This window comes from Liolophura sinensis, chromosome 1 (assembly GCF_032854445.1).
Source record: "Liolophura sinensis isolate JHLJ2023 chromosome 1, CUHK_Ljap_v2, whole genome shotgun sequence".
NCBI lineage: Eukaryota > Metazoa > Mollusca > Polyplacophora > Chitonida > Chitonidae > Liolophura > Liolophura sinensis.
In genome coordinates, this window is record NC_088295.1 from 276,713 (window position 1) to 302,955 (window position 26,243).

Consider the following 26,243-nt stretch of genomic DNA (forward strand, 5'->3'; position numbering starts at 1 on the left):
ATGGTGAATGTAGCAATCAGAAGATAATACACCTGGAAATATTTGTGTATGGTGAATGTAGTGATCAGAAGATAACATAGCTGGAAATATTTGTGTATGGTGAATGTAGCAATCAGAAGATACTACAGCTGGAAATATTTGTGTATGGTGAATGTAGTGATCAGAAGAATATACAGCTGGAAATATTTGTGTATGGTGAATGTAGTGACCAGAAGAAAATACAGCTGGAGATATTTGTGGATAGTGAATGTAGCGATCAGAAGAAAATACAGCTGGAATATTTGTGTATGGTGAATGTAGCGATCAGAAGAAAATACAGCTAGAAATATCTGTGTATGGTGAATGTAGTGATCAGAAGATAATACAGCTGGAATATTTGTGTATGGTGAATGTAGTGATCAGAAGATAATACAGCTGGAATATTTGTGTATGGTGAATGTAGCGATCAGAAGATAATACAGCTGGAATATTTGTGTATGGTGAATGTAGCGATCAGAAGATAATACAGCTGGAATATTTGTGTATGGTGAATATAGTGATCAGAAGATTATATAGCTGGAAATATTTGTGTATGGTGAATGTACAATGCATTGTTCTAAATGACTAGTTGAAGAAACGACATAAATGTCTTCAGCTTGGCCATTTAGCTGTACACATGAAGAGCATTATTATACCATGTACTGGAATGGGGGTGAGTATTAAAACAAAAAAATAATAATCAGATAGTTATTATCAATAAGCCTGTAGATATTTAGATGATATATCAGATATACACAAAGTTTAAGGGACACTGGTGCAATACTTTAGCAGGAGTTGCATGAGCAAAATCTGTGTACATGAAAATCCAGTACTGCATCATATAGTACCTGAACAGGAGCAATTATTAGAATAATTACCCAATATAATTAAACTTACATGTACATGTAAGCATGCACAAATTTCGATGATAGGCGAGATGTATGCTGAGTTTCGTGGAAATAGGTTCAGTGCGTTAGAAAAAGGAGTATGGACAAAATCTGAATAGATGGCAAAGCACTATTAAGTCCTAAATGGAGGTAATTATGAAAATAATTAGACAAAGCCAATCATAAAAATAATAACCCTGCTGCCATTAAACTTAAAATGTTCACAAGATCATATGATAGGCAAGATGTATGTGTAGATAAGTTTCATCAAAATTGGCGCAGTAGTTTAGGAGGTGCATGGATAAAATTGTGTCATGGACAGGGTGACTCCAGAATACCCCACCCCCTTGCTTCATTGAGGGGGGTATAATAATAGCTGAGATAGGGTTTACACAAATTTGTCAAAATGACTGTTCAGGCTGTACATGTACATGCATGGAATATGGACACAGGACCCCCATTACAACTTCCGTATTTTCAGTAGGGACGATTGTAGTTCTGTGTATTTTAGGGTGTAAAGTCTTTTTTTGCTGTCAGCCAGCCATTTTTGTGGTACAGGTGCATGCTTGGTATCAACATGATGGAAATTGTCTAAGCTTTGGGCAGGTATGAGTTTTAATGATGAAAGTTTAAAATTCTGGGCGAGAGGACACAAGGAGACAGGTGGTGATGAGGCTGCGAGTGACGTCCCCTTGGCGTTGCTAGGCATCTCTCCCAGCTGCCTGCATGGAAAGGTCCAGATTTTGACGGTCAGTGTATGTCAAGATGTTTATGGCTTCTTTCTCACAGGCTGGGCCAGGTATGCACCAAAGCCTTTTGGCCACGGATTGTTTGGGAATGAGCTACAGCGCTAAACGTTAACATTGTCGCTTATGGAAAACTAATGGGGTCTGTGGCCATGTAAGAAGGTACAGGAAACTGAGCAAGGAGGATTGTGGGTAGACAGAATTCATGTCAAGAGGGAGGTGGCCACATGTCTTTGTAGTTATTTGTATGTTGTTGTGTGACTGCTTATTTGAGTACAAAATTAGGGAATTGCGACCACAGGCCTTCTTCTATGCTTTTAACAATATCAATGGCCCAGAAAATACGAGTAGACCAGAGTGGACAACACCTAAAACAGATCGAAATGTGAAACTAGAAGCCCAAAGGCTGCGAAATGGGTATATTGCTCTAGCTTCTCACAATACAGTAAGAAAAAAATCTCTGTCAGCAAGAACATGAAAAAAAAAAAAGAAAAGAAAACAGCAAAGGCTGATTATAAATGAACAAGTGCACAGGGGAAGAAGTTTTAGCATAGGCTTAAATGAAAATGATGGATACTTAAAGAGGTCCTGTGAATAATAACATAAATTAGTCCTCAACAAGCTCACTGGTTTCTATCTCTGGTTCACCCAGTGGAACACTATCATGAATGGAGATAACCCCTAGAGAAAATTCCGAATAGAAACAAAAGGTTACCAGGGATTAAATTCAACCACCATTTTAAGATTACCACAAGGAAGGAAGACAGTACATTTTTTTCATTTTTTTTTTTTACACAAATCGTCATCAGTCAGCATGGTAACTCATTTGAGTGTATCGAATTGGTAAAGAATGGTCAGTCATAAGAAGTGCATATCATCTTGAGTTCGAAGGCCATCCATCATCTTGAACGAGTCTGTCCCTTTCACTTTTGAACTATGAGTTTGTCAAGACTATGCCACACGTGTCATAAGGTTTCAAAGTAACAGTGCCCCTAATACAAACAATGTTAGTTTGTGATAACAATTAATTCGTGTACAATTGTTCATGTAAACTTGAACAATCAAATCCTCCCAACCACTTACATTGTATGTACTACGTACTTCTCAGCCACATCTCACCACGATATGGCTGCATAATGACGTGATGATATCACACAGTCAAGAAAGATTGCCTTCTGGACAGAATACCTGAGAGGTCCAGACATCAAAATGAGTTTTAAAAGCACACACATACTCACAACTGGCAAATCTGTCCAACTTATTTTTGATCTTTTTCAGAATTATATATCCACATGTTCATCACACAGCAAATGTAATTAAGAGTCCATTCCACAAACTTTAATGCAAAACTTTGTATAATAAGTTTGTTGGCATCCACGCCATGGGAGATCAGTTATTGGGCAATGGCCCTACAAGTCAAGGTCAAATGGCATATCCTCCTCCTGGTAACTTCCACATTACCGGTAATGGCGTTCTGCGTCTATTTCCCCTACCTAAGTCCTTGATAGTGACAAGATAGGCCTAAATACAATTAGGAGCTGTTAAATACATGCATGTAGGTTACTTTATAAGATGTTAATATTTTTGCTATGTACGCCACCACAGGCAATCAAGGTACTATAATAATCCTACACTAAAGAGAATGCCTGGCAGCTGGAGGTGACTGAATGCAAAATTTCAGCTCAACATCAAGTAGTGAAATTGTGAATTTGCTAATTTACTATGCACAAAGAGCATCAGAGATGGAACACCTACCTTGTGTTATTGTGATTTATATGTATGTAAAACTTGCAGTACAATAGGCAAATACATGCAGTGCTTTCTGAGATACCACCCCCAATACACAAGACATCACATGCAAATCACGTGTTTGGTAATTTACAGTATATAATATGCACAAACCAAATCAACAAATATGTGATCTCTGGTGACAATCATAATGACAGGCATGGCTTTGTCTATATCAGAGATCCCATGATCCCTTGCGACAGTGAGCAGCTAATAACCTACAGAGTGGATGTTATCTCTGGTGACAATCAAAATGACAGGCATGGCATTGTCTATCAGAAATCCCATGATCCCTTGTAACAGTGAGCAGCTAATAACCTACAGAATAGATGTGATCTCTGGTGACAATCAAAATGACAGGCATGGCATTGTCTATCAGAAATCCCATGATCCCTTGTAACAGTGAGCAGCTAATAACCTACAGAATAGATGTGATCTCTGGTGACAATCAAAATGACAGGCATGGCATTGTCTATCAGAAATCCCATGATCCCTTGTAACAGTGAGCAGCTAATAACCTACAGAATAGATGTGATCTCTGGTGACAATAATAATGACAGGCATGGCTTTGTCTATCAGAGATCCCATGACCCCTTGTTACAGCGAGCAGGTGGTAACTTACAGAATAGACGTGATCTCTGGTGACAATCATAATGACAGGCATGGCTTTGTCTACCAGAGATCCCATGACCCCTTGTGACAGTGAGCAGCTAATAACCTACAGAATGGATGTTATCTCTGGTGACAATCATAATGACAGGCATGGCTTTGTCTATCAGAGATCCCATGACCCCTTGTTACAGCGAGCAGGTGGTAACTTACAGAATAGACGTGATCTCTGGTGACAATCATAATGACAGGCATGGCTTTGTCTATCAGAGATCCCATGATCCCTTGCCACAGTGAGCAGCTAATAACCTACAGAATGGATGTGATCTCTGGTGACAATCAAAATGACAGGCATGGCATTGTCTATCAGAAATCCCATGATCCCTTGCGACAGTGAGCAGCTAATAACCTACAGAGTGGATGTGATCTCTGGTGACAATCAAAATGACAGGCATGGCTTTGTCTATCAGAAATCCCATGATCCCTTGTAACAGTGAGCAGCTAATAACCTACAGAGTGGATGTTATCTCTGATGACAATCAAAATGACAGGCATGGCTTTATCTATCAGAGATCCCATGACCCCTTGTTACAGCGAGCAGGTGGTAACTTACAGAATATATGTGAACTATGGTGACAATAATAATGACAGGTATGGCTTTGTCTATCAGAAATCCCATGATCCCTTATGACAGTGAGCAGCTAATAACCTACAGAATGGATGTGATCTCTGGTGACAATCATAATGACAGGCATGGCTCTGTCTATCAGAGATCCCATGACCCCTTGTTACAGCGAGCAGGTGGTAACTTACAGAATAGACGTGATCTCTGGTGACAATCATAATGACAGGCATGGCTTTGTCTATCAGGGCTAACGGACCATGTTTCAGTTCTCCAGCCATAATTCCTTCAGAATGCATGTATGTCAACTCCTTGATTTTCTGAAAAGATAAGGAAAATAGTGTAATATCATTTTAATGAATGTAACACATATCACCATGAAACTATTAGTAAGATGACAGGTACAGAAAAACAACCAGAAAAGCAACCAGGGCTCAGAACATGACAGGTACAGGAAAGCAGCCAGGGCTCTCTAAAAGATGACAGGTACAGGAAAGCAGCCAGGGCTCTCCAGAAGATGACAGGTACAAAAAAAAAAACAACCAGGGCTCTCCCAGAAGCTGGCAGGTACAGGAAAGCAGCCAGGGCTACCCAGAAGATGACAGGTTCATAAAAACAACCAGGGCCTTTCCAAAAGCTGGCAGGCACATAAAAAGAACCTGGGCTCTCCCAGAAGCTGACAGGTACAGAAAAACAACCAGGGCTCCACCAGAAGATAACAGGTACAGAAAGACAACCAGAGCTCTCCCAGAAGATAACAGATACAGGAAAGCAGCCAAGGCTCTCCAGAAGATGACAGGTTCATAAAAACAACAAGGGCTCTCCCATAAGAGGACAGGTACATAAAAACAACCAAGACTCTCTCGATGACAGGTACAGAAAAACAACCAGGGCTCTCCCAGAAGATGACGGGTACAAGACAGCAGCTAGGGCTCTCCAGAAGGTGACAGGTACAGAAAAAACAACCAGGGTTCTCGCAGAAGGTGGCAGGTACAGAAAAACAACCAGGGCTCTCCCAGAAGGTGGCAAGTAGAGAAGAAAAACTAGGGCTCCCCCGGGAAATGACAGGTACAGGAATACAACCAGGCCTACCACCCCCACCCCACTCCCCCGAGAAGATGACTGATACAGAAGAATAACCAGGGCTCCCCCAGAAGATGACATATACAGAAAAACAACCAGGGCTCCCGCAAAAGATGACAGGTTACAGGAAAGCAGCTAGGGCTCTCCCAGAAGATGAGAGTACAGGAAAGCAGCCAGGGCTCTCCAGAAGATGACAAAGTACAGAAAAACATCCAGGGCTCTCCCATAAGAGGATGGATCAGAAAAACAACCTCGGCCAATTTCACAAAGCAACTTTTTACTTAAGTCAAACATTAAACATCAACATGCATGCACATGTAAGGTACATGTATGATGGGTACGGCTATATTGGGCCCACAAGTTTCTTCGTCTCTACACCAAACATAAGCCTAGTTAACTGTTTCTGATTTATAGTCATATGGTTTCAAAGAAGAATTTAAATCATAATGGCATGGTGTAAACAGGAGCAAACAGCACTGCACGGTGTAAACAGGAGTAAACATCACTGCGCGGTGTAAACAGGAGCAAACATCACTGCATGGTGTAAACAGGAGCAAACAGCACTGCACGGTGTAAACAGGAGCAAACATCACTGCACGGTGTAAACAGGAGCAAACAGCACTGCACGGTGTAAACAGGAGCAAACATCACTGCATGGTGTACACAGGAGCAAACAGCACTGCACGGTGTAAACAGGAGCAAACAGCACTGCACAGTGTAAACAGGAGCAAACAGCACTGCATGGTGTAAACAGGAGCAAACAGCACTGCTCGGTGTAAACAGGAGCAAACTACACTGCACAGTGTAAATACGAGCAAACATCACTGCATGGTGTAAACAGGAGCAAACAGCACTGCACGGTGTAAACAGGAGCAAACAGCACTGCACAGTGTAAACAGGAGCAAACAGCACTGCATGGTGTAAACAGGAGCAAACAGCACTGCTCGGTGTAAACAGGAGCAAACTACACTGCACAGTGTAAATACGAGCAAACAGCACTGCACGGTGTAAACAGGAGGGAACAGCACTGCACGGTGTAAACAGGAGGGAACAGCACTGCATGGTGTAAACAGGAGCAAACAGCACTGCACAGTGTAAATAAGAGCAAACAGCACTGCATGGTGTAAACAGGAGCAAACTACACTGCACGGTGTAAACTGGAGAGAACAGCACTGCATGGTGTAAACAGGAGCAAACAGCACTGCACAGTGTAAACAGGAGCAAACAGCACGCCACGGCGTAAACAGGAGGGAACAGCACTGTATGGTGTAAACAGGGGCAAACAGCACTGCAAGGTGTAAAAAGGAGCAAACAGCACTGCATGGTGTAAACAAGCTATCAATGAAAGCTAATGATAGCGTATTTACAGCCACATGCCATGCATCAGCATCCTCCCCAAGACCCCACACGCATAACAAATAGTGACACCAAGGAACCCTACAGTGTACACTCATGACTGTAGAGGTAATGTACATGTACATGGAGTTATATAATCAGGCACACAGCTGCACATGAGCAGTGTTCCCATTGACAGAGTAGTTATAGTAAAAGGCACATCAACACAAGCTACCTACACATGTATGCTTCCCATGTAGTGAACATATATGATCAGGCACATAATTACATGTACTAGCAAACACCTGTGCTCCTTCCAGACAGGTATTTCTATAACCAGGCACATAATTACATGTACTGGTAAATACCTGTACTCCCTCCACATAGGCAGCTATATGATCATGGCACATAGTTACATGTACTGGTATATGACTGTGTTTCCCCCAGAAAGGTAGTTATATGACCAGCCAGATAACTGCATGAACTAGTTATCTGTGCTCCCTCCAGACAGGCAGAGCAGTTACATGACCAGCCACATAATTGTATGCACTAGTTACCTATCTCCCTCTGCACAAGTAGAGTAGTTATATGACCAGCCATATAATTGTATGCACTAGTTACCTGTGCTCCCTCTGCACAAGTAGAGTAGTTATATGACCAGCCACATAATTGTATGCACTAGTTACTTGTGCTCCCTCTGCACAAGTAGAGTAGTTATATGACCAGCCACATAATTGTATGCACTAGTTACCTGTGCTCCCTCCACATAAGTAGTTAAATGACCAGCCACATACCTGCATGAACTAGATACCTGTGCTCCCTCCAGACAGGCAGAGTAGTTACATGACCAGCCACATAATTGTATGCACTAGTTACCTATGCTCCCTCCAGACAGGCAGAGTAGTTATATGACCAGCCACATAATTGTATGCACTAGTTACCTGTGCTCCCTCCAGACATTCAGAGTAGTTATATGAACTGCCACATAATTGTATGTACTAGTTACTTGTGTTCCCTCCATACAAGTAGTTATATGATCAGCCACATAACTATATGCACTAGTTAACTGTGTTCCCTCCAGACAGGTAGAGAGGTTATATGACCAGTCAAATAAGTGTATGCACTAGTTCCTGTGCTCCCTCCTGACAGGCAGAGCAGTTATATGACCAGCAATGTAATTGTATGCACGAGTTACCTGTGTTCCCTCCACAAAAGTAGAGCAGTTATATGACCAGCCACATAACTGCATGAACTAGCTACCAGTGCTCCCTCCAGACAGGCAGAGTAGTTACATGACCAGCAACATATGGTATGCACTAGTTACCTGTGTTCCCTCCAGACATTCAGAGTAGTTATATGACCAGCCACGTAATTGTATGCACTAGTTACCTGTGCTCCCTCCACATAAGTAGTTATATGACCAGCCACATAACTTCATGAACTAGTTACCTGTGTTCCCTGGAGACAGGCAGAGTAGTTATATGACCAGCCACATAATTGTATGCACTAGTTACCTGTTCTCCTTCCAGACAGGGAGGGTAGTTATATGACCAGCCACATAATTGTATGCACTAGTTACCTGTGCTCCTTCCAGACAGGTAGAGTAGTTATAACCTCTGCCCATGACCAGAACACTTCTTTGTTGATAAAGTTCCTCAGCCAAGGAATGAATGTGTTCATCCACCTTAAGCACTTCTTTTATTTGATCTACAAAATAGTAAATAATTTTTTCTCAATACAACAGATATTAAGTAAAAAGTTTTTGGATGTACAGAACAGGTATAACAAAAAACAATGGCAACCACCTCAAATTTCTACATCGTATTTCAACTGCAGTTTTGAATTTTCATTCTAATCAGGGATACTGAGTGTTGGCAGTGTCCTATATGATTATATACAGTATAATCAGTGGTTGCTTAACAACACATAACCAGAAGCGGCGAGTACTGACTTGAATTTCACTCTTTATAAAAGTTCCTCAACACACCTCAGAGATCAAATATGATAATCCTTGTAAAATACTATTATTTTTTTATTTATTTATTTCGTTGGTGTTTTATGCCGTACTCAAGAATATTTCACTTCTAAAATGAGCCAAGGGGACCCCTTAGTAAAATACTATTCAAAAGACAGATGTTAAGCCTGATTAAGCCTGATAAACATGTCAAAATAAGTCTAATATACAATTTCATTTGTTAAAAATGAATTAAGGATGTTGATTTTCATCTAATACAGGTTTTTACTTTTCAAAAAACAGAATTTCTTTCACATCCACCAAAACTTTATTTTCATGTGGTTGTTGGCATAAATATATATATATATATATATATATATATATATATATATATATATATAGACTTAAGATTGTGGTTAAGGGCTGATAATAAAAACTGTTGCTGTAATACCTGATAGCTGCTTCAGAGCAGTGATAATCTCTGCTCTTCTAGGCTGCATAGATAATCTGTCTTCACTCATGAGTAAGGCAAACAGCACTAAGGCTATGAACTGACTGGTGAATGCCTGCACAGAAGGAAGACAAACATTAACAGACCAGACAGAGATGAAAACATTCTGCCTAACAAAAACTAATGAGTTGCAAGGCAAAATCAGACTCTCAGAAATAAAGTTTTAACTCTAAACAACACACCTGTGTACACCTGTATGAAGGACAGAGAGCAATCAATATGCTAATATGTATAATCCACCAAATCAATGTAGAGTACCCAAATTACTAGGGTACATGACTTGGTATTATGTCATACAGGTGTTGTGCACATGACAAAATAATACAAATGTTTACATGTTCATGTACACTGCAGGATGCAATGTGATATCCTGTACAGCTGACATGATGCCAGCACAGTTCATGTATGTGTATGTGTAACAAGTGTGTCATGTACATTGTGGGGTGGGATGCCATATCCTGTACAGCTGACATGATGCCAGCACAGTTCATGTATGTGTATGTGTAACAAGTGTACCATGTACAATGTGGGGTGGGATGCCATATCCTGTACAGCTGACATGATGCCAGCACAGTTCATGTATGTGTATGTGTAACAAGTGTGTCATGTACATTGTGGGGTGGGATGCGATGTCCTGTACAGCTGACATGATGCCAGCACAGTTCATGTATGTGTATGTGTAACAAGTGTGTCATGTACATTGTGGGGTGGGATGCGATGTCCTGTACAGCTGACATGATGCCAGCATAGTTCATGTATGTGTATGTGTAACAACTGTGTGATGTACATTGTGGGGTGGGATGCCATATCCTGTACAGCTGACATGATGCCAGCACAGTTCATGTATGTGTATGTGTAACAAGTGTACCATGTACAATGTGGGGTGGGATGCCATATCCTGTACAGCTGACATGATGCCAGCACAGTTCATGTATGTGTATGTGTAACAAGTGTGTCATGTACATTGTGGGATGCGATGCGATGCGATGTCCTGTACAGCTGACATGATGCCAGCACAGTTCATGTATGTGTATGTGTAACAAGTGTGCCATGTGTATTGTGAGATAGGACATACCGTAGGTGCTACATACAGGACATACTGTAGGTGTGACATACTGTAGGGGTTACACACAGGACATACTGTAGGTGTTACATACAGGACATACTGTAGGTGTTACATACGGGACATACTGTAGGTGTTACATACAGGACATACTGTAGGTGTTACATACAGGACATACTGTAGGTGCTACATACAGGACATACTGTAGGTGTTACATACAGGACATACTGTAGGGGTTACACACAGGACATACTGTAGGTGTTACATACAGGACATACTGTAGGGGTTACATACAGGACATACTGTAGGTGTTACATACAGGACACACTGTAGGTGCTACATATAGGATACACTGTAGGTGCTACACACAGGACATACTGTAGGTGTTACACACAAGGACGTACTCTCACACCAACAGTGTTAGCTACAATATGAACTCATCAGAGTCTAACCTTTGTACTGACTACCCCTATCTCAGGTCCAGCATTGATATGTATTCCACAGTGCGACTCCTTTGATATGCTGCTGCCCACTATGTTTGTGACACCAACAATAATAGCGCCACGTTTCCGACAGTATCTTAGGGCCAGTAACGTGTCTGCAGTCTCACCTGTCAAGCAAACATACATTTGAAATTTTAGAATTTGTTGATTTTTATCACTATTCACAACATATTATCGACTTGTGAATGATCAATAAGCTTTGGATAACCAACCACATTTGGTGAACATGTTGGATATCTTGTTTGCATACATATAGAGTCGACAGCAACGTTCATCGATATTGTACTAATCAACTGCTTTCTTGCCTACCTTTTCAAGAGTTCTAGTGATTCAGCAGCTAACATTCAGCAGCTTAAATTGTACACCAGTGAACTGAGAGAAAAATACCTGTCTGCTGGTTAATCATTTTCAGTTCAATCTTCCCGGGTGCTAAACCAATATCCAGAGCTCAGCCCTGTGTTCCTCTTCTCATCGTGTCACACCAAGACATTGGGACCATAAGGGACCATATTGAAAACTTCCACAGGACATCTCTAGACTCTTAGAACATATCTCTAACAGTGTGATATCTGTTGTGTGTTATACATATCCAAATTGTCACATTCTGACATGACATTAAACACCATCCTACCTGACTGACTGAGAAAGAAGCAAACGTCATCTCTGAAGACAGGCACGCTTCTGTCTAGGAAATTGCTGGCCATCTCCACCACCACAGGCAGTTCTGTCATTTCCTCCATCAGCTGACGAGACTGAGAACAGAACCATGCACACTATACACACTCCTGACATAGCCATGTATGGTGTACACATTCCTGACATAATAATCCACACTATACACACTCCTGACATAGCCATGTATGTTGTACACATTCCTGACATAATAATCCACACTATACACACTCCTGACAGAAATTTACAGGTATCAGATTGACTGGTGTTACACAGTAAATGTAATCGTGGTTGCCAGACTATACTGTGTAATTTTTACTTGTCAAGTTCCAAAATCCTGAAAATACTGTTCACTAAGAGGAACACTAAAGTCGACTGATACAAAACAGTATACCTAACGTACAAGGATTTTAGCATTGCACATTGCGCTTTGTGTCTTCTTACATGCTTTACGCATATCTGACATTTTATTGTCTATGAAAATGAATTATAAAGGGAGTTAGTGGCTTTATGTTTGACCGATTGTCACAGAATTCTGGTAAAAAAAATGTACTATAAAATGTGTATAAAGAAAAATTATGTTAAGTTATGTTGATTAATTTTAACCTGCTAAAAACTGTTCACTGTATACAGTCGCATCAACAAGCAGGCAGAGTTATTCCCCCTGAAACTCCCTCTCACAAACAGTATCGCTGATTTTGATGGAATATTTGATAATTTGACTGTATATATGTTAAAGAACAGATTTCACTGTTTGGTGTTTAAACTGAAAAATGAATCTTTAGATCTTCTATTACACTGTTCTTCCTGATTCACTAAAATAAATCATAAGACTGGGCTATCTTCCAAAAGTTTTATTGGAACAATACAGGCTGGGAATGTATTTGATGTTTTAAATAGAATATAAGTAAATCCACTTTTCTGTAGTAGTGTCTCCTATAAAGGAGCTAAATATGAGTCTGACATGCTGCCAAAATGTAAGACTTTTATCTCTGAGTCAATAGAGATTAACTGGTGATAAACAAAGAGCGGAGCAAAACCTATATTCTGAATCTCTAGAGGTCATAAGAAGTTTTATAAGTCTGCTCAAATACACCTGGCAGAAACAAGCACGCTCCTAACAGAACAATGCACACCCTTGACCGAACCAAACACATTCACAAGAATAATGCACACTGTTCACACTTCTGACAGAACAGCAGAAGAGGTATTTACATTCTACATACATATGTAGCTCTATGGGGAAAGCAAAGAAGGTAAAATGTACACTCCACACATAGCTCTAAGGGGATAGCAGAGAAGGTAAAGTTTACTCTCTAATTTAAGCGCTAAGTGGATAGCAAAGAAGGTAAAGTTTACTCACTAGTTACAGCTTTAAGGGGAAAGCAGAGAAGGTAAAGTTTACTCACAAAGTATAGCTCTAAGGCGAAAGCAGAGAAGGTAAAGTTTACTCACTAATTATACCTCTAAGGGGAAAGCAGAGAAGGTAAAGTTAACTCTCTATTTATAGCTCTAAGTGGATAGTAGAGAATGCAAAGTTTACTCTCTAATTATAGCTCTAGAGGGAAGGCAGAGAAGGTAAAGTTTACTCACTAATTATACCTCTAAGGCGAAAGCAGACAAGGTAAAGTTTACTCACTAATTATAGCTCTAAGGGGAAAGCAGAGAAGGTAAAGTTTACTCACTAATTATACCTCTAAGGGGATAACAGAGAAGGTAAAGTTTACTCTCTATTTATAGCTCTAAGGAGAAAGCAGAGAAGGTAAAGATTACTCACAAATTATAGCCGTAAAGGGGATAGCAGAGAAGGTAAAGTTTACTCTCTAACTATAGCTCTAAGGGGAAAGCAGAGAAGGTAAAGTTTACTCACTAATTATAGCTCTAAGGCGAAAGCAGACAAGGTAAAGTTTACTCACTAATTATAGCTCTAAGGCGAAAGCAGACAAGGTAAAGTTTACTCATTAATTATAGCTGTAAGGGGATAGCAGACAAGGTAAAGTTTACTCCCTAATTATAGCTCTAAGGGGAAAGCAGAGGAGGTAAAGTTTACTCTCTAAAAATATCTCTAAGGGGAAGCAGAGAAGGTAAAGTTTACTCAGAAATTATAGCTCTAAGGGGAAAGCACAGAAGGTGAAGTTTACTCAGAATTTATAGCTCTAAGGGGAAAGCAGAGAGGGTAAAGTTAACTCTCTAATTGTAGCTCTAAGGGGATAGCAGAGAAGGTAAAGTTTACTCTCTATTTATAGCTCTAAGGGGAAAGCAGAGAAGGTAAAGTTTACTCACTAATTATAGCTCTAAAGGGATAGCAGAGAAGGTAAAGTTTACTCACTAATTATACCTCTAAGGTGAAAGCAGAGGAGGTAAAGTTTACTCTCTATTTATAGCTCTAAGGGGAAAGCAGAGAAGGTAAAGTTTACTCACTAATTATACCTCTAAGGCGAAAGCAGAGGAGGTTAAGTTTACTCTCTATTTATAGCTCTCAGGGGAAAGCAGAGAAGGTAAAGTTTACTCACAAATTATAGCTCTAAAGGGAAGGCAGAGAAGGTAAAGTTTACTCACTAATTATAGCTCTAAGGGGAAAGCAGAGAAGGTAAAGTTAACTCTCTATTTATATCTCTAAGTGGATAGTAGAGAATGCAAAGTTTACTCACTAATTATAGCGCTAAGGGAAAGCAGAAAACTTAAAGTTTACTCTCTAATTATAGCTCTAGAGGGAAGGCAGAGAAGGTAAAGTTTACTCACTAATTATAGCTCTAAGGCGAAAGCTAAGAAGGTAAAGTTTACTCACTAGTTATAGCTCTAAGGGGAAAGCAGAGAAGGTAAAGTTTACTCACTAATTATACCTCTAAGGCGAAAGCAGACAAGGTAAAGTTTACTCCCTAATTATAGCTCTAAGGGGAAAGCAGACAAGGTAAAGTTTACTCACTAATTATAGCTCTAAGGCGAAAGCTAAGAAGGTAAAGTTTACTCACTAGTTATAGCTCTAAGGGGAAAGCAGAGAAGGTAAAGATTACTCACAAATTATAGCCGTAAAGGGGATAGCAGAGAAGGTAAAGTTTACTCTCTATTTATAGCTCTAAGTGGATTGCAGAGAAGGTAAAGTTTACTCTCTAATTATAGCTCTAAGGGGAAAGCAGAGAAGGTAAATTTTACTCAGAAATTATAGCTCTAAGGGGAAAGCAGAGAAGGTAAATTTTACTCAGAAATTATAGCTCTAAGGGGAAAGCAGAGAAGGTAAAGTTTACTCACTAATTATAGCTCTAAGGGGAAAGCAGAGAAGTTAAGGTTTACTCTCTATTTAAAACTCTAAGGGGAAAGCAGACAAGGTAAAGTTTACTCAATAATTATAGCTCTAAGGGGAAAGCAGAGAAGGTATTTATTTACTAATTATAGCTCTAAGGGGATACCAGAGAAGGGAAAGTTTACTCCCTAATTATAGCTCTAAGGGGAAAGCAGAGAAAGTAAAGTTTACTCTCTAATTATAGCTCTAAGGAGAAAGCAGAGGAGGTAAAGTTTACTCACAAATTATAGCTCTAAGGCAAAAGCAGATAAGGTAAAGTTTACTCTCTAATTATAGTTCTAAGGGCAAAGCAGAGAGGGTAAAGTTTACTCTCTAACTATAGCTCTAAGGGGATAACAGAGAAGGTAAAGTTTACTTTCTAATTATAATGCTAAGTAGATAGCAGAGAAGGTAAAGTTTACTCACTAATTATAGCTCCATGGGGACAGCAGAGGAAGCAAAGTGTACTCACTTATTATAGCTCTAAGGGGAAAGCAGAGGAGGTAAAGTTTACTCCCTAATTATGGCTTTAAGGGGAAAGCAGAGAAGGTGAAGTTTACTCTCTAATTATAGCTGTAAGGGGATAGCAGAGAAGGTAAAGTTTACTCACTAATTATAGCTCTAAAGGGATAGCAGAGAAGGTAAAGTTTACTCACTAATTATAGCTCCATGGGGACAGCAGAGGAGGTAAAGTTTACTCTCTAATTATAGCTCTAAGGAGAAAGCAGAGGAGGTAAAGTTTACTCACAAATTATAGCTCTAAGGGGATAACAGAGAAGGTAAAGTTTACTCTCTAACTATAGCTCTAAGGGGATAACAGAGAAAGTAAAGTTTACTTTCTAATTATAACGCTAAGTAGATAGCAGAGAAGGTAAAGTTTACTCACTAATTATAGCTCTAAAGGGATAGCAGAGAAGGTAAAGTTTACTCACTAATTATAGCTCCATGGGGACAGCAGAGGAGGTAAAGTTTACTCTCTAATTATAGCTCTAAGGAGAAAGCAGAGGAGGTAAAGTTTACTCACAAATTATAGCTCTAAGGCAAAAGCAGAGAAGGTAAAGTTTACTCTCTAATTATAGCTCTAAGGGCAAAGCAGAGAAGGTAAAGTTTACTCACTAGTTATAGTTCTAAGGGGATAGCATAGAAGGTAAAGTTCACTCTCTAATTATAGCTCTAAGGAGAAAGCAGAGAAGGTAAAGTTTACTCACTAGTTATAGCTCTAAGGGGATAGCAGAGAAGGTAAAGTTTATTCTCTAATTATAGCTCCATGGGGATAGAAGAGAAGATTTACACTCTACATACATATATGGCCTAAGCGGATAGAAGAGGAAGGAAAGTTTACACTAAAGCTGAAGGAGTGGTGGTATACATGTAGAAGAAATGTTTACACTTTGCAAATACAATGAGCTTTACATATACAGGTGCATGTAAATTTATATATACAGGTAGCTTTACATATACAGGTAGCTCACAGAAAGAGAATACACCCACAGCATGTAAAATGACAAATAGAATATCTGTCTGCTTTCATCTAGACTATCTACATATTCAAACTAGAGTATCAGTATAAAGTTTCAGATCAGTCTAATAAAGAAAAATTCATGCCTGTCATAAAGTGACAACCTCAGTCTTAGTTCGATCACACACACACACTGTCCAGCTGAGTCATTGCGGACAAAAGAATGTGTCAAACTATCATATTTGATTAAAATGCCTCTCCAACATACATGTACGCCTACAATCCAGATTGTTGTGCAGGCTATAATCTGCCAGTTTGAGTACACCCAGTGCATCATCTGTGTACAGCAACAGACTGTTGTGTACAATCTGCCAGTTTGAGTACACCCAGTGCATCATCTGTGTGCAGTAACAGACTGTTGTGTACAATCTGCCAGTTTGAGTACACCCAGTGCATCATCTGTGTTCATTAACAGAGTGTTGTGTACAATCTGCCAGTTTGAGTACACCCAGTGCATCATCTGTGAACAGTAACAGACTGTTGTGTACAATCTGCCAGTTTGAGTACACCCAGTGCATCATCTGTGTGCAGTAACAGACTGTTGTGTACAATCTGCCAGTTTGAGTACACCCAGTGCATCATCTGTGTTCATTAACAGAGTGTTGTGTACAATCTGCCAGTTTGAGTACACCCAGTGCATCATCTGTGAACAGTAACAGACTGTTGTGTACAATCTGCCAGTTTGAGTACACCCAGTGCATCATCTGTGTGCAGTAACAGACTGTTGTGTACAATCTGCCAGTTTGAGTACACCCAGTGCATCATCTGTGTGCAGCAACAGACTGTTGTGTAAAATCAGCACAGCTCAAGCAGTATGTGAACCAAGACTCACTCCCATAGCACTCTGATAGTTTGTCCTACAAGTCCAGCACTGTGTCAACCAAGACTTACTGCCATAGCACTGTGATAGCTTGTCCCACAGCCAATGAAAATAAGTCGCCGGCATCTTCGGATGTCCCGCATGTAGTCTGTCAGGCCACCCAGGATCACTTTGTTCTTTTTGAAGTCCACACGCCCTCTCAAGGTGTTGATCACTGACTCTGGCTGTTCAAAAATTTCCTTCTGAAGAAATGAACTGAAATTGCCTGAAACAAGTACAGTACACATACACATCTAAACATTTTTCTACATTCAGATCATAAGACACATGAGGATAGTTACAAGTATGTGTGTTGTCGACAGTGTGTATGTAGTATATGTCTTTCAGGCACTTTTCTCGACTCCACATACCTCTGAGCCAGTGTATTTTCTGCAGTCACCCCAGGCCAGTGTGTGTTTGTGAGTGTATTAGTGAGGGTTACCTTTCTGCTGTTTTACCCCCATGCCAGTGTGTTAGTGAATGTTACCTTTCATCTGATTTACCCCCAGGCCAGTGTGTTAGTGTTACCTTTCTGCTGATTTACCTCAGTTGTTAGTGAGTGTTACCTTTCTGCTGATTTACGTCAGTGTGTTTGTGAGTGTTACCTGTCTGCTGATTTACCCCCAGGCCAGTGTGTTTGTGAGTGTTACCTTTCTGCTGATTTATCCCCAGGCCAGTGTGTTAGTGAGTGTTACCTTTCTGCTGATCCCGCCCCCCCTCCAGGCCAGTGTGTTAGTGAGTGTTACCTTTCTGCTGATTTATCCCCAGGCCAGTGTGTTAGTGAGTGTTACCTGTCTGCTGATTTACCCCCAGGCCAGTGTGTTTGTGAGTGTTACCTTTCTGCTGATTTATCCCCAGGCCAGTGTGTTAGTCAGTGTTACCTTTCTGCTGATTTATCCCCAGGCCAGTGTGTTAGTCAGTGTTACCTTTCTGCTGATTTATCCCCAGGCCAGTGTGTTAGTCAGTGTTACCTGTCTGCTGATTTACCCCCAGGCCAGTGTGTTTGTGAGTGTTACCTGTCTGCTGATTTACCCCCAGGTCAGTGTGTTTGTGAGTGTTACCTTTCTGCTGATTTATCCCCAGGCCAGTGTGTTAGTGAGTGTTACCTTTCTGCTGATTTATCCCCAGGCCAGTGTGTTAGTGAGTGTTACCTGTCTGCTGATTTACCCCCAGGCCAGTGTGTTTGTGAGTGTTACCTTTCTGCTGATTTATCCCCAGGCCAGTGTGTTAGTGAGTGTTACCTTTCTGCTGATTTAAACCCCCCACCCCCACCCTCCCACCCCACCTCCTCCAGGCCAGTGTGTTAGTGAGTGTTCCCTTTCAGATGATTTACCTCCTGGCCAGTGTGTGAGTGAGTGTTACCTTTCAGATGATTTACCCCCAGGCCAGTGTGTTAGTGAGTGTTACCTTTCTGCTGATTTACACCCCCCACCTCCACCCTCCCGCCCCACCTCCTCCAGGCCAGTGTGTTAGTGAGTGTTCCCTTTCAGATGATTTACCCCCTGGCCAGTGTTTGAGTGAGTGTTACCTTTCAGCTGATTTACCCCCAGGCCAGTGCCTTAGTGTTACTTTTAAACTGACTTCTCCCTCACAGGTGTGTTAGTATTACCTTTCAGCTGATTTTGCCCCAAAAGGCCAGTGTGTTGTAGAGTGTTATCTGTATTGCTGTATCTCTGCTTGTATTACCTTTGAAAGTTTCCTCTATCTGTGCTTGTATTACTTTTGAGAGTTTGCTGTATCTGTGCTTGTATTACCTTTGAGAGTTTGCTGTATCTCTCCTTGCATCACCTATGAGAGTTTGCTGTATCTCTCCTTGTATTACCTCTGAGAGTTTGCTGTATGTATGCTTGTATTACCTTTGAAAGTTTGTTGTATCTCTGCATGTATTACCTTTGAGGGTTTACTGTATCTCAACCTGTATTACCTTTGAAAGTTTGCTCTATCTCTGCTTGCATCACTTTTGAAAATTTGCTGTATCTCTGCTTGTATCACCTTTGAGAGTTTGCTGTATCTCTGCTTGTATTACCTTTGACAGTTTACTGTATCTCCACTTGCATTACCTTTGAGAGTTTGCTGTATCTCTGCTTGCAAAGTGGTCACCTCTCTGACACTGCTGTCAGCCTGCCCACTTTCCAGGCGATGGATCGTTAAGCAACCATCTGACACGGCAGCCACATCATCATCTTCCAAGTATATTACACGGTTTGTGTATTCAATAATAGCACTGCAATAATTGATGAAGTTCTGATTACAAAGATAACAAGGTTCATCATGGGCAATGTATGTGCCTGCACATCCAGTGTACATGTATATGTAGGTACCAGTCTAAAGTCAGAGAAAAGAATTACTATTACAGTTTTACCACAACATAGTTTATAATTCATGGGAAATCCAAGATAAACAAGACTTGTCATGCCATCATGTGTGTATGTGTCACATTTCACGCCGTACCAGGCCTTCAAATTTAATGGGAGTGATGAATCTAAGTCCATAGTGTTCACATTTAGCCTGACAATGTGCACACATGTAATTAACATCTTGCCAAGGCAGTTATTATGCAAATAATCTACATTAATGCTCAATCCAAATGATCTTAAATGTTGTGACCTATGTTGTGTGTAATATGGGAGGGTGATGTTCAAATCACAATTCGATCATACAGCCAAGACAGTTCTACCATCCACGTATAGTGAGCGTAGAGTAAACAGGCCTGCATTTAAACCAGGTAAGTGTTGTGTCCACAGACAACATGGAGGAAAAGGTGAAACTGTCGTATATAGGGATCAGGATGAGACCACATGAGCTGGTCAATCAGCAGAAGATGCCATCTGGATGGTGCCATCATCCTGCATGGGCTGCCCATAATGGCTGTGCCAACATCTCTGCATGGGCTGCCCATAATGACTGTGCCAAACATCCCTGTATGGGCTGCCCATAATGGTTGTGTCAATATCCCTGCACAGGCTGCCCATAATGGCTGTGCCAACAACCCTGCGTGGGTTGTACATAATGGTTGTGTCAATATCCCTGCATGGGCTGCCTATAATGGCTGTGCCAACATCCCAGCATGGGCTGCCCATAATAACTGTGCCAACATCTCTGCATGGGCTGCCCATAATGACTGTGCCAACATCCCAGCATGGGCTGCCCATAATGACTGTGCCAACATCTCTGCATGGGCTGCCCATAATAACTGTGCCAACATCCCTGCATGGGCTGCCCATAATGACTGTGGCAATATCTCTGCACAAGTTGCCCATGATGGTTGTGTCAACAACCCTGCATGATCTGCCCATAATGGTTGTGTCAACATCCCTGCATGGGCTGCCCAAAATGGCTGTGCCAATATCCCTGCATGGGCTGCCCATAACGGACATGTCAACATCTCTGCATGGTCAGCCCATAATGGCTGTGCCAACATCTCTGCATGGGCTGCCAATAATGGCTGTGCCAATATCCCTGCATGGTCTGCCAATAATGCTTGTGTCAACAACCCAGCATGGGCTGGCCATAATGACTGTATGGTACGTGTAGGATATATCATTACAATCAGGCAGTAATGCACAGTATATGATATCCTCCTCTGCACATGTCGAGTGAGCTATGCACCGATCTTGTGTAAAACTGGTCCGGCAGAAAAAAATGATGGGACTAAACTGGATCAGCTCACTGAGGAAATAACTGTAAGATCTGCTAACGCTGAAATATCCCCTGCTTTACATCTTTGGTCAAGTTTGTACGAAGTGATCAATCCCACTAGTTAATATATTCATTCACTTGATTTGTGTGTTATGTTGAGATCAAGAATATTTCGCTTACAGTGTATATGACTGTGGCGAACATTCTGGTGGAAGGAAACTGAGAAGAGCCTGTGAAACCGGGATGTGCTGGACAGAAGGAGACTTCGAGATTTGCTGGACATGGAGATGTGCTGGATTGAAAGGGGGCATTAGGATGTGCTGAATTGAAAGGGGGCACTGAGATGTGTTCAACACAAGGGAGGTATTGAGATGTGTTGGACAGAAGGGAGGCACTGAGATGTGTTGGACAGAAAAGAGGCATTGAGATGTGTTGGACAGAAAAGAGGCATTGAGATGTGTTGGACAGGAGGCATTGAGATGTGTTGGACTAAAGGGAGGCATCGACATGTGTTGGGCAGAAAGGAAACATTGAGATGTGTTGGAATGAAGGGAGGCACTGAGATGCGTTGGACAGAAGGGAGGCACTGAGATGTGTTGGACAGGAGGCACTGAGATGTGTTGGACAAAAGGAGGCATTGAGATATGTTGGACTGAAGGGAGGCATAGAGATGTGTTGGACAGGAGGCACTGAGGTGTGTTGGACGAATGGAGGCATTGAGATATGTTGGACAGAAGGGAGGCATAGAGATGTGTTGGAGAGAAGGGAGGCATAGAGATGTGTTGGAGAGAAGGGAGGCATAGAGATGTGTTGGACAGAAGGGAGGCATAGAGATGTGTTGGACAGAAGGGAGGCGTAGAGATGTGTTGGACAGAAGGGTGGCATTGAGATAAGGTAGACAGAAAGGAGGCATTGTGAAGTGCTGGCCAAAGGAGAGACATTAAGATGTGTTAGAAAGAAGGGAGGCATTGATATGTGTTGGACAGAAAACAGGTATTGAGATGTGTTGGATAGAAGGGATGTATTGAGATGTGCTAGACAGAAAGGAGGTATCAAAATGTACTAGACAAAAGGGAGGTACATCAATTGACATAAGCTGGACACAAGGGAGGTGTTGAGATGTGTTGGACAGAAAAAAATATTTTGAGATGTGCTGGACCCAAGGGAGGTATTGAGATGTGTTGGACACAGGGGAGGTAGTGAGATGTGCTGGACACAAGGGAGGTATTGAGATGTGTTGGACAGAAGGGAGATATTAAGATGCGCTGGACACAAGGGAGTTATTGTGACGTGTTGGGGAGAAGAGAAGTATTGAGATGTGTTGGACAAAGGGAGGTAGTAAGATGTGCTGGACACAAGGGAGGTATTGAGATGTGTTGGACAGAAGGGAGATATTAAGATGCGTTGGACACAAGGGAGTTATTGTGACATGTTGGGAAGAAGAGAGGTATTGAAATGTGCTGGACACAAGGGAGGTACTGCGACGTGTTGGACAAAGGGAGGTATTGAGATGTGTTGGACAGTAGGGAGGTATGGAGATGTGTTTGACAAAAACAGAGGCATAGAGATGTGCTGGACACAAGGGAGGTATTGCGACGTGTTGGACAGAAGGGAGATATTGTGATGTGTTGGACAAAAGGAGGTATTGAGATGTGTTGGACAGAAGGGAAGCATTGAGATGTGTTGGACACAAAGGAGGTACTGAGATGTGCTGGACACAAAGGAAGTATAGAGATGTGCTGGACACAAAGGAAGGTACTGAGATCTATTGGCCAGAAGGGAGGTATAGTGAGGTGCTGAAAACAAGGGAGGTATTGAGATGTGCCGAACAGATAAGAGGTATTGAGATCTGCCAAACACAAGGGAGGTATTGAGATCTGTTGGACACAAGGGAGGTACTGAGATCTGTTGGACAGAGGGGAGGTATTGAGATCTGTTTGACACAAAGGAGGTATTGAAATCTGCCAAACACAAGGGAGGTAGTGAGATCTGTTGGATAGAGGGGAGGTATTGAGATCCGTTTGACACAAGGGAGGTAGTGAGATCTGCTGAACACAAGAAAGGTATTGAGATGTGCTGGACACAAGGGAGGTAGTGAGATGTGCTGAACACAAGGGAGGTATTGAGATCTGCTGGGCACAAGGGAGATAGTGAGATGTGTTGGACATAAGGGAGGTAGTGAGATGTGCTTAAAACAAGAGAGGTAGCGAGGTTTATTGGACAGAAGGGAGGTACTGAGATGTGCTTAAAACAAGGGAGGTAGTGAGTCTGTTGGACACAAGGGAGATAGTGAGATGTGTTGGACACAAGGCAGGTATTGAGATGTACTGAAAACAACAAAGGTAGTGAGGTCTGTTGGACAAAAGGGAGGTAGTGAAATGTGCTGGACACAAGGGAGGTAGTGAGATGTGTTGGACATAAGGGAGGCAGTGAGATGTGCTGAAAATAAGAGTGGTAGTGAGGTTTATTGGACAGAAGGGAGGTACTGAGATATGCTGGACACAAGGGAGGTATTGAGATCTGCTGGACACAAGGGAGGTAGTGAGATACCGGTATGCTGGACACAAGGGAGGTAGTAAGATGTGCTGAAAATAAGAGAGGTAGTGAGTCTGTTGGACACAAGGGAGGTATTGAGATCTGCTGGACACAAGGGAGGTATTGAGATCTGCTGGACACAAGGGACGTATTGAGATCTGTTGGACACAAGGGAAGTAGTGATATCTGTTGGATAGAGGGGAGGTAGTGAGATGTGCTGGACACAAGCGAGGTATTGAGATCTGCTAAACACAAGGGAGGTATTGTCATGTGCTGGGGAGGGGCAATGATTCCTCTCTAATCTAATCAGCAATTACAGAAAACAAACCACTGACAGACTTTACCTTGGATCCGAAGAAATGAAGTACTCCACCTGTCTGTTTGGGCCCATTGGGTGAAATTCCATGAAACTGTCTTGTCTGGAGACAGGCTTGCCCTGTCCATCTGAAACATGACATGGAACAATCAGTTTCTGATCGAGTCTAGTAGGTACTGATGTCCTATCAGGTCACCATTAAATACATGTACACACCACCTTACTTTACATCTACATTGTATGTAATAGTGTGTTCTCTGATGCTACCTGCCTCATAGTTCTTGTTTTTCATGGGATTTTTTCTCATCATAATGCTGACTGTTGTCGCATAAGTGAAATATTGTTGAGTAAAGCGTAAAACACTAAATGAAAGTAGTATAGGGAAGGAGGGTTCTGGCACAAATAACAAATAGAGGCCCCCCCTTTCCCTGCTTCCCCAGGCCAGGCCGACAAGCTTATTTACAAGTCTCACCTACACACACACATTGATATGAGGCGACCTAGTTGGCATTTAATACATAAGGCGTATAGTCTATATAAAGGCCGGCTGTATTGCACAACAGGGTGATTCAGCTGATTTTCTCCCCACTATAGGGCTTAAACTATGGATTTTTATGAAAAATAAATGTGACAGCCTTTTTCAGCGTGTCTTGTTTGATAAGATCCAGTATTTTTAGGATGATTGGAAATATTTTGTTTATGCGGAATAGTCTTTCCAATTTAGCCTATGTTTCGTGGGTCGTGGGATATAGCTCAGTCAGCTGACAGAGCTGGGAAAGGCGCTGTGTGTAAGGGGTGTATTCATATACTACATGTATAAGGGGATGTTTGCTAGCTCAAATCCGGATTTGGTCTCCTGTATATGTAGTATATGAATGCGTTACCTGCATAATGGCGCCAGGCTCTACGCACTTCTAAGAAATCTCTGCAACTTTCGACAGTTTCGGAGGCAGAGAGACCTTACCAAGGGGTGTTGTAGATGGCCCAAAGGTAGTGGGATGTGTCAGCGCCAATTACCCCCACCCCCCCCCCCCCACCCCCCACTAACGGTGGGTCACTAGCGCAAAAAATCCGGAGCCCGCCGTTAGGGTGGTGATTAATTGGTAACAGACTGAGCTATAAACCAGGCCTTTTGCTTTTTTGGACCATGGGTTCGAGCCCCACCCTGTGCAGATTTTTTTTACCCCCGGGTACCAGGCTAGCCAGACACCCGTCCAACTGGACGGGCAATCCAGCCATAAGGGGTATTTTTGACGGGCAATATTTTTTACGGCGAGTCCCAGCCCACAGACCAGTGCACTGTTTCAAAGTGTATTAATATTATATGTATGTATACTAGATTGTGAATATTTTTCTAACATGTAAGTTTACAAAGTGTATTCATATATGTATTCAGATGACAGAAATGATGTTTGACATGCACTACTGTGCCCAGAGTTAATTTCTCGACATAGATATGTGAATGATAGTACATGTATTTGAATTGTTTCTTGTTTTTTGTATTTTACAAAGTTTATTTCTACCTACTGTGACTTAGGTGCTCAAAACGTATGGTGCCACTACTCTTTTAGTGAGTGACAGTCACAGATTCAGTGGTGATAATTTTGCATGTTCTCAGTCTCACAGCTATGTATACTGTACTCTGATTTGGTTCCGTTGCATGTGAAGTAGTGTAACTGTGAGTGACATGCACCTGCTGTGTCAAATTACCATGCATTTTGATTGTTTTCCTTTTTGTGTATTTTATTGTTTATTTATTTCTACCTCCTGATTCACAGCATTCACACTTGAACTGATGCGCCAAACTGCCAATGTTTTCCTTACATCTGTATTGAATTGTGTATTTTACAGTTTCTACCTCCTATTTCACACTTGGTTGTCCAAAGCATAACAGATTGTAACCATACATAGTTTAATATAAAATTTATGTACTCTTTTTAGTGATTCGCACTCAGTGTCAGTCATTGGTGGGAAATGTGTGATATATTTGGTGCCCCCACCAAAACAGTCAATTTCTGGGGTCCAATAGTAATACATTATTTCCAGTGATATAATGGCAATTAAAGCTATTAAAAGGTCTTGTTTTTCAATGATACAGTGGCGATAAAATGTCTCCGGCGGCAGACCCCCTGCTTATTTACGGCGGCCCCCAAACCCCCTGGACGCCCTATTGTCAGATCCTGGCTAATGCCCTGCCCCCGGGGCTCTCGAGACATAGCATGGGGTTGCCCTGGTTCCAAACAAGTTCCCCCTGGGCACCTCCCCAGAACATCATTCGGAAAGAGCATTTTTCAGCTCTTGCCG

At 41.6% G+C, this 26,243-nt stretch overlaps 1 protein-coding gene across 3 annotated transcripts in view; it reads right to left on the reverse strand.

Moving 5' to 3' along the window:
• Window positions 1–26,243, reverse strand: part of LOC135461782 (glutamine--fructose-6-phosphate aminotransferase [isomerizing] 1-like) — a 67,576-nt gene that overhangs the window by 11,312 nt on the left and 30,021 nt on the right. For all 3 annotated transcript variants that reach the window (XR_010443396.1, XM_064739011.1, XM_064739012.1), the window contains 8 exons: window positions 23,968–24,067; window positions 19,510–19,673; window positions 17,482–17,675; window positions 11,751–11,871; window positions 11,069–11,226; window positions 9,494–9,608; window positions 8,668–8,795; window positions 4,862–4,990 (listed from right to left, as the gene is read on the reverse strand). Coding sequence is in view for 2 of the 3 variants with exons in the window: in XM_064739011.1 (XP_064595081.1) it covers window positions 4,862–4,990; window positions 8,668–8,795; window positions 9,494–9,608; window positions 11,069–11,226; window positions 11,751–11,871; window positions 17,482–17,675; window positions 19,510–19,673; window positions 23,968–24,067 (1,109 nt within the window). In the remaining variant the exon portion in view is untranslated. The remainder of the gene's footprint in view (window positions 1–4,861; window positions 4,991–8,667; window positions 8,796–9,493; window positions 9,609–11,068; window positions 11,227–11,750; window positions 11,872–17,481; window positions 17,676–19,509; window positions 19,674–23,967; window positions 24,068–26,243) is intronic.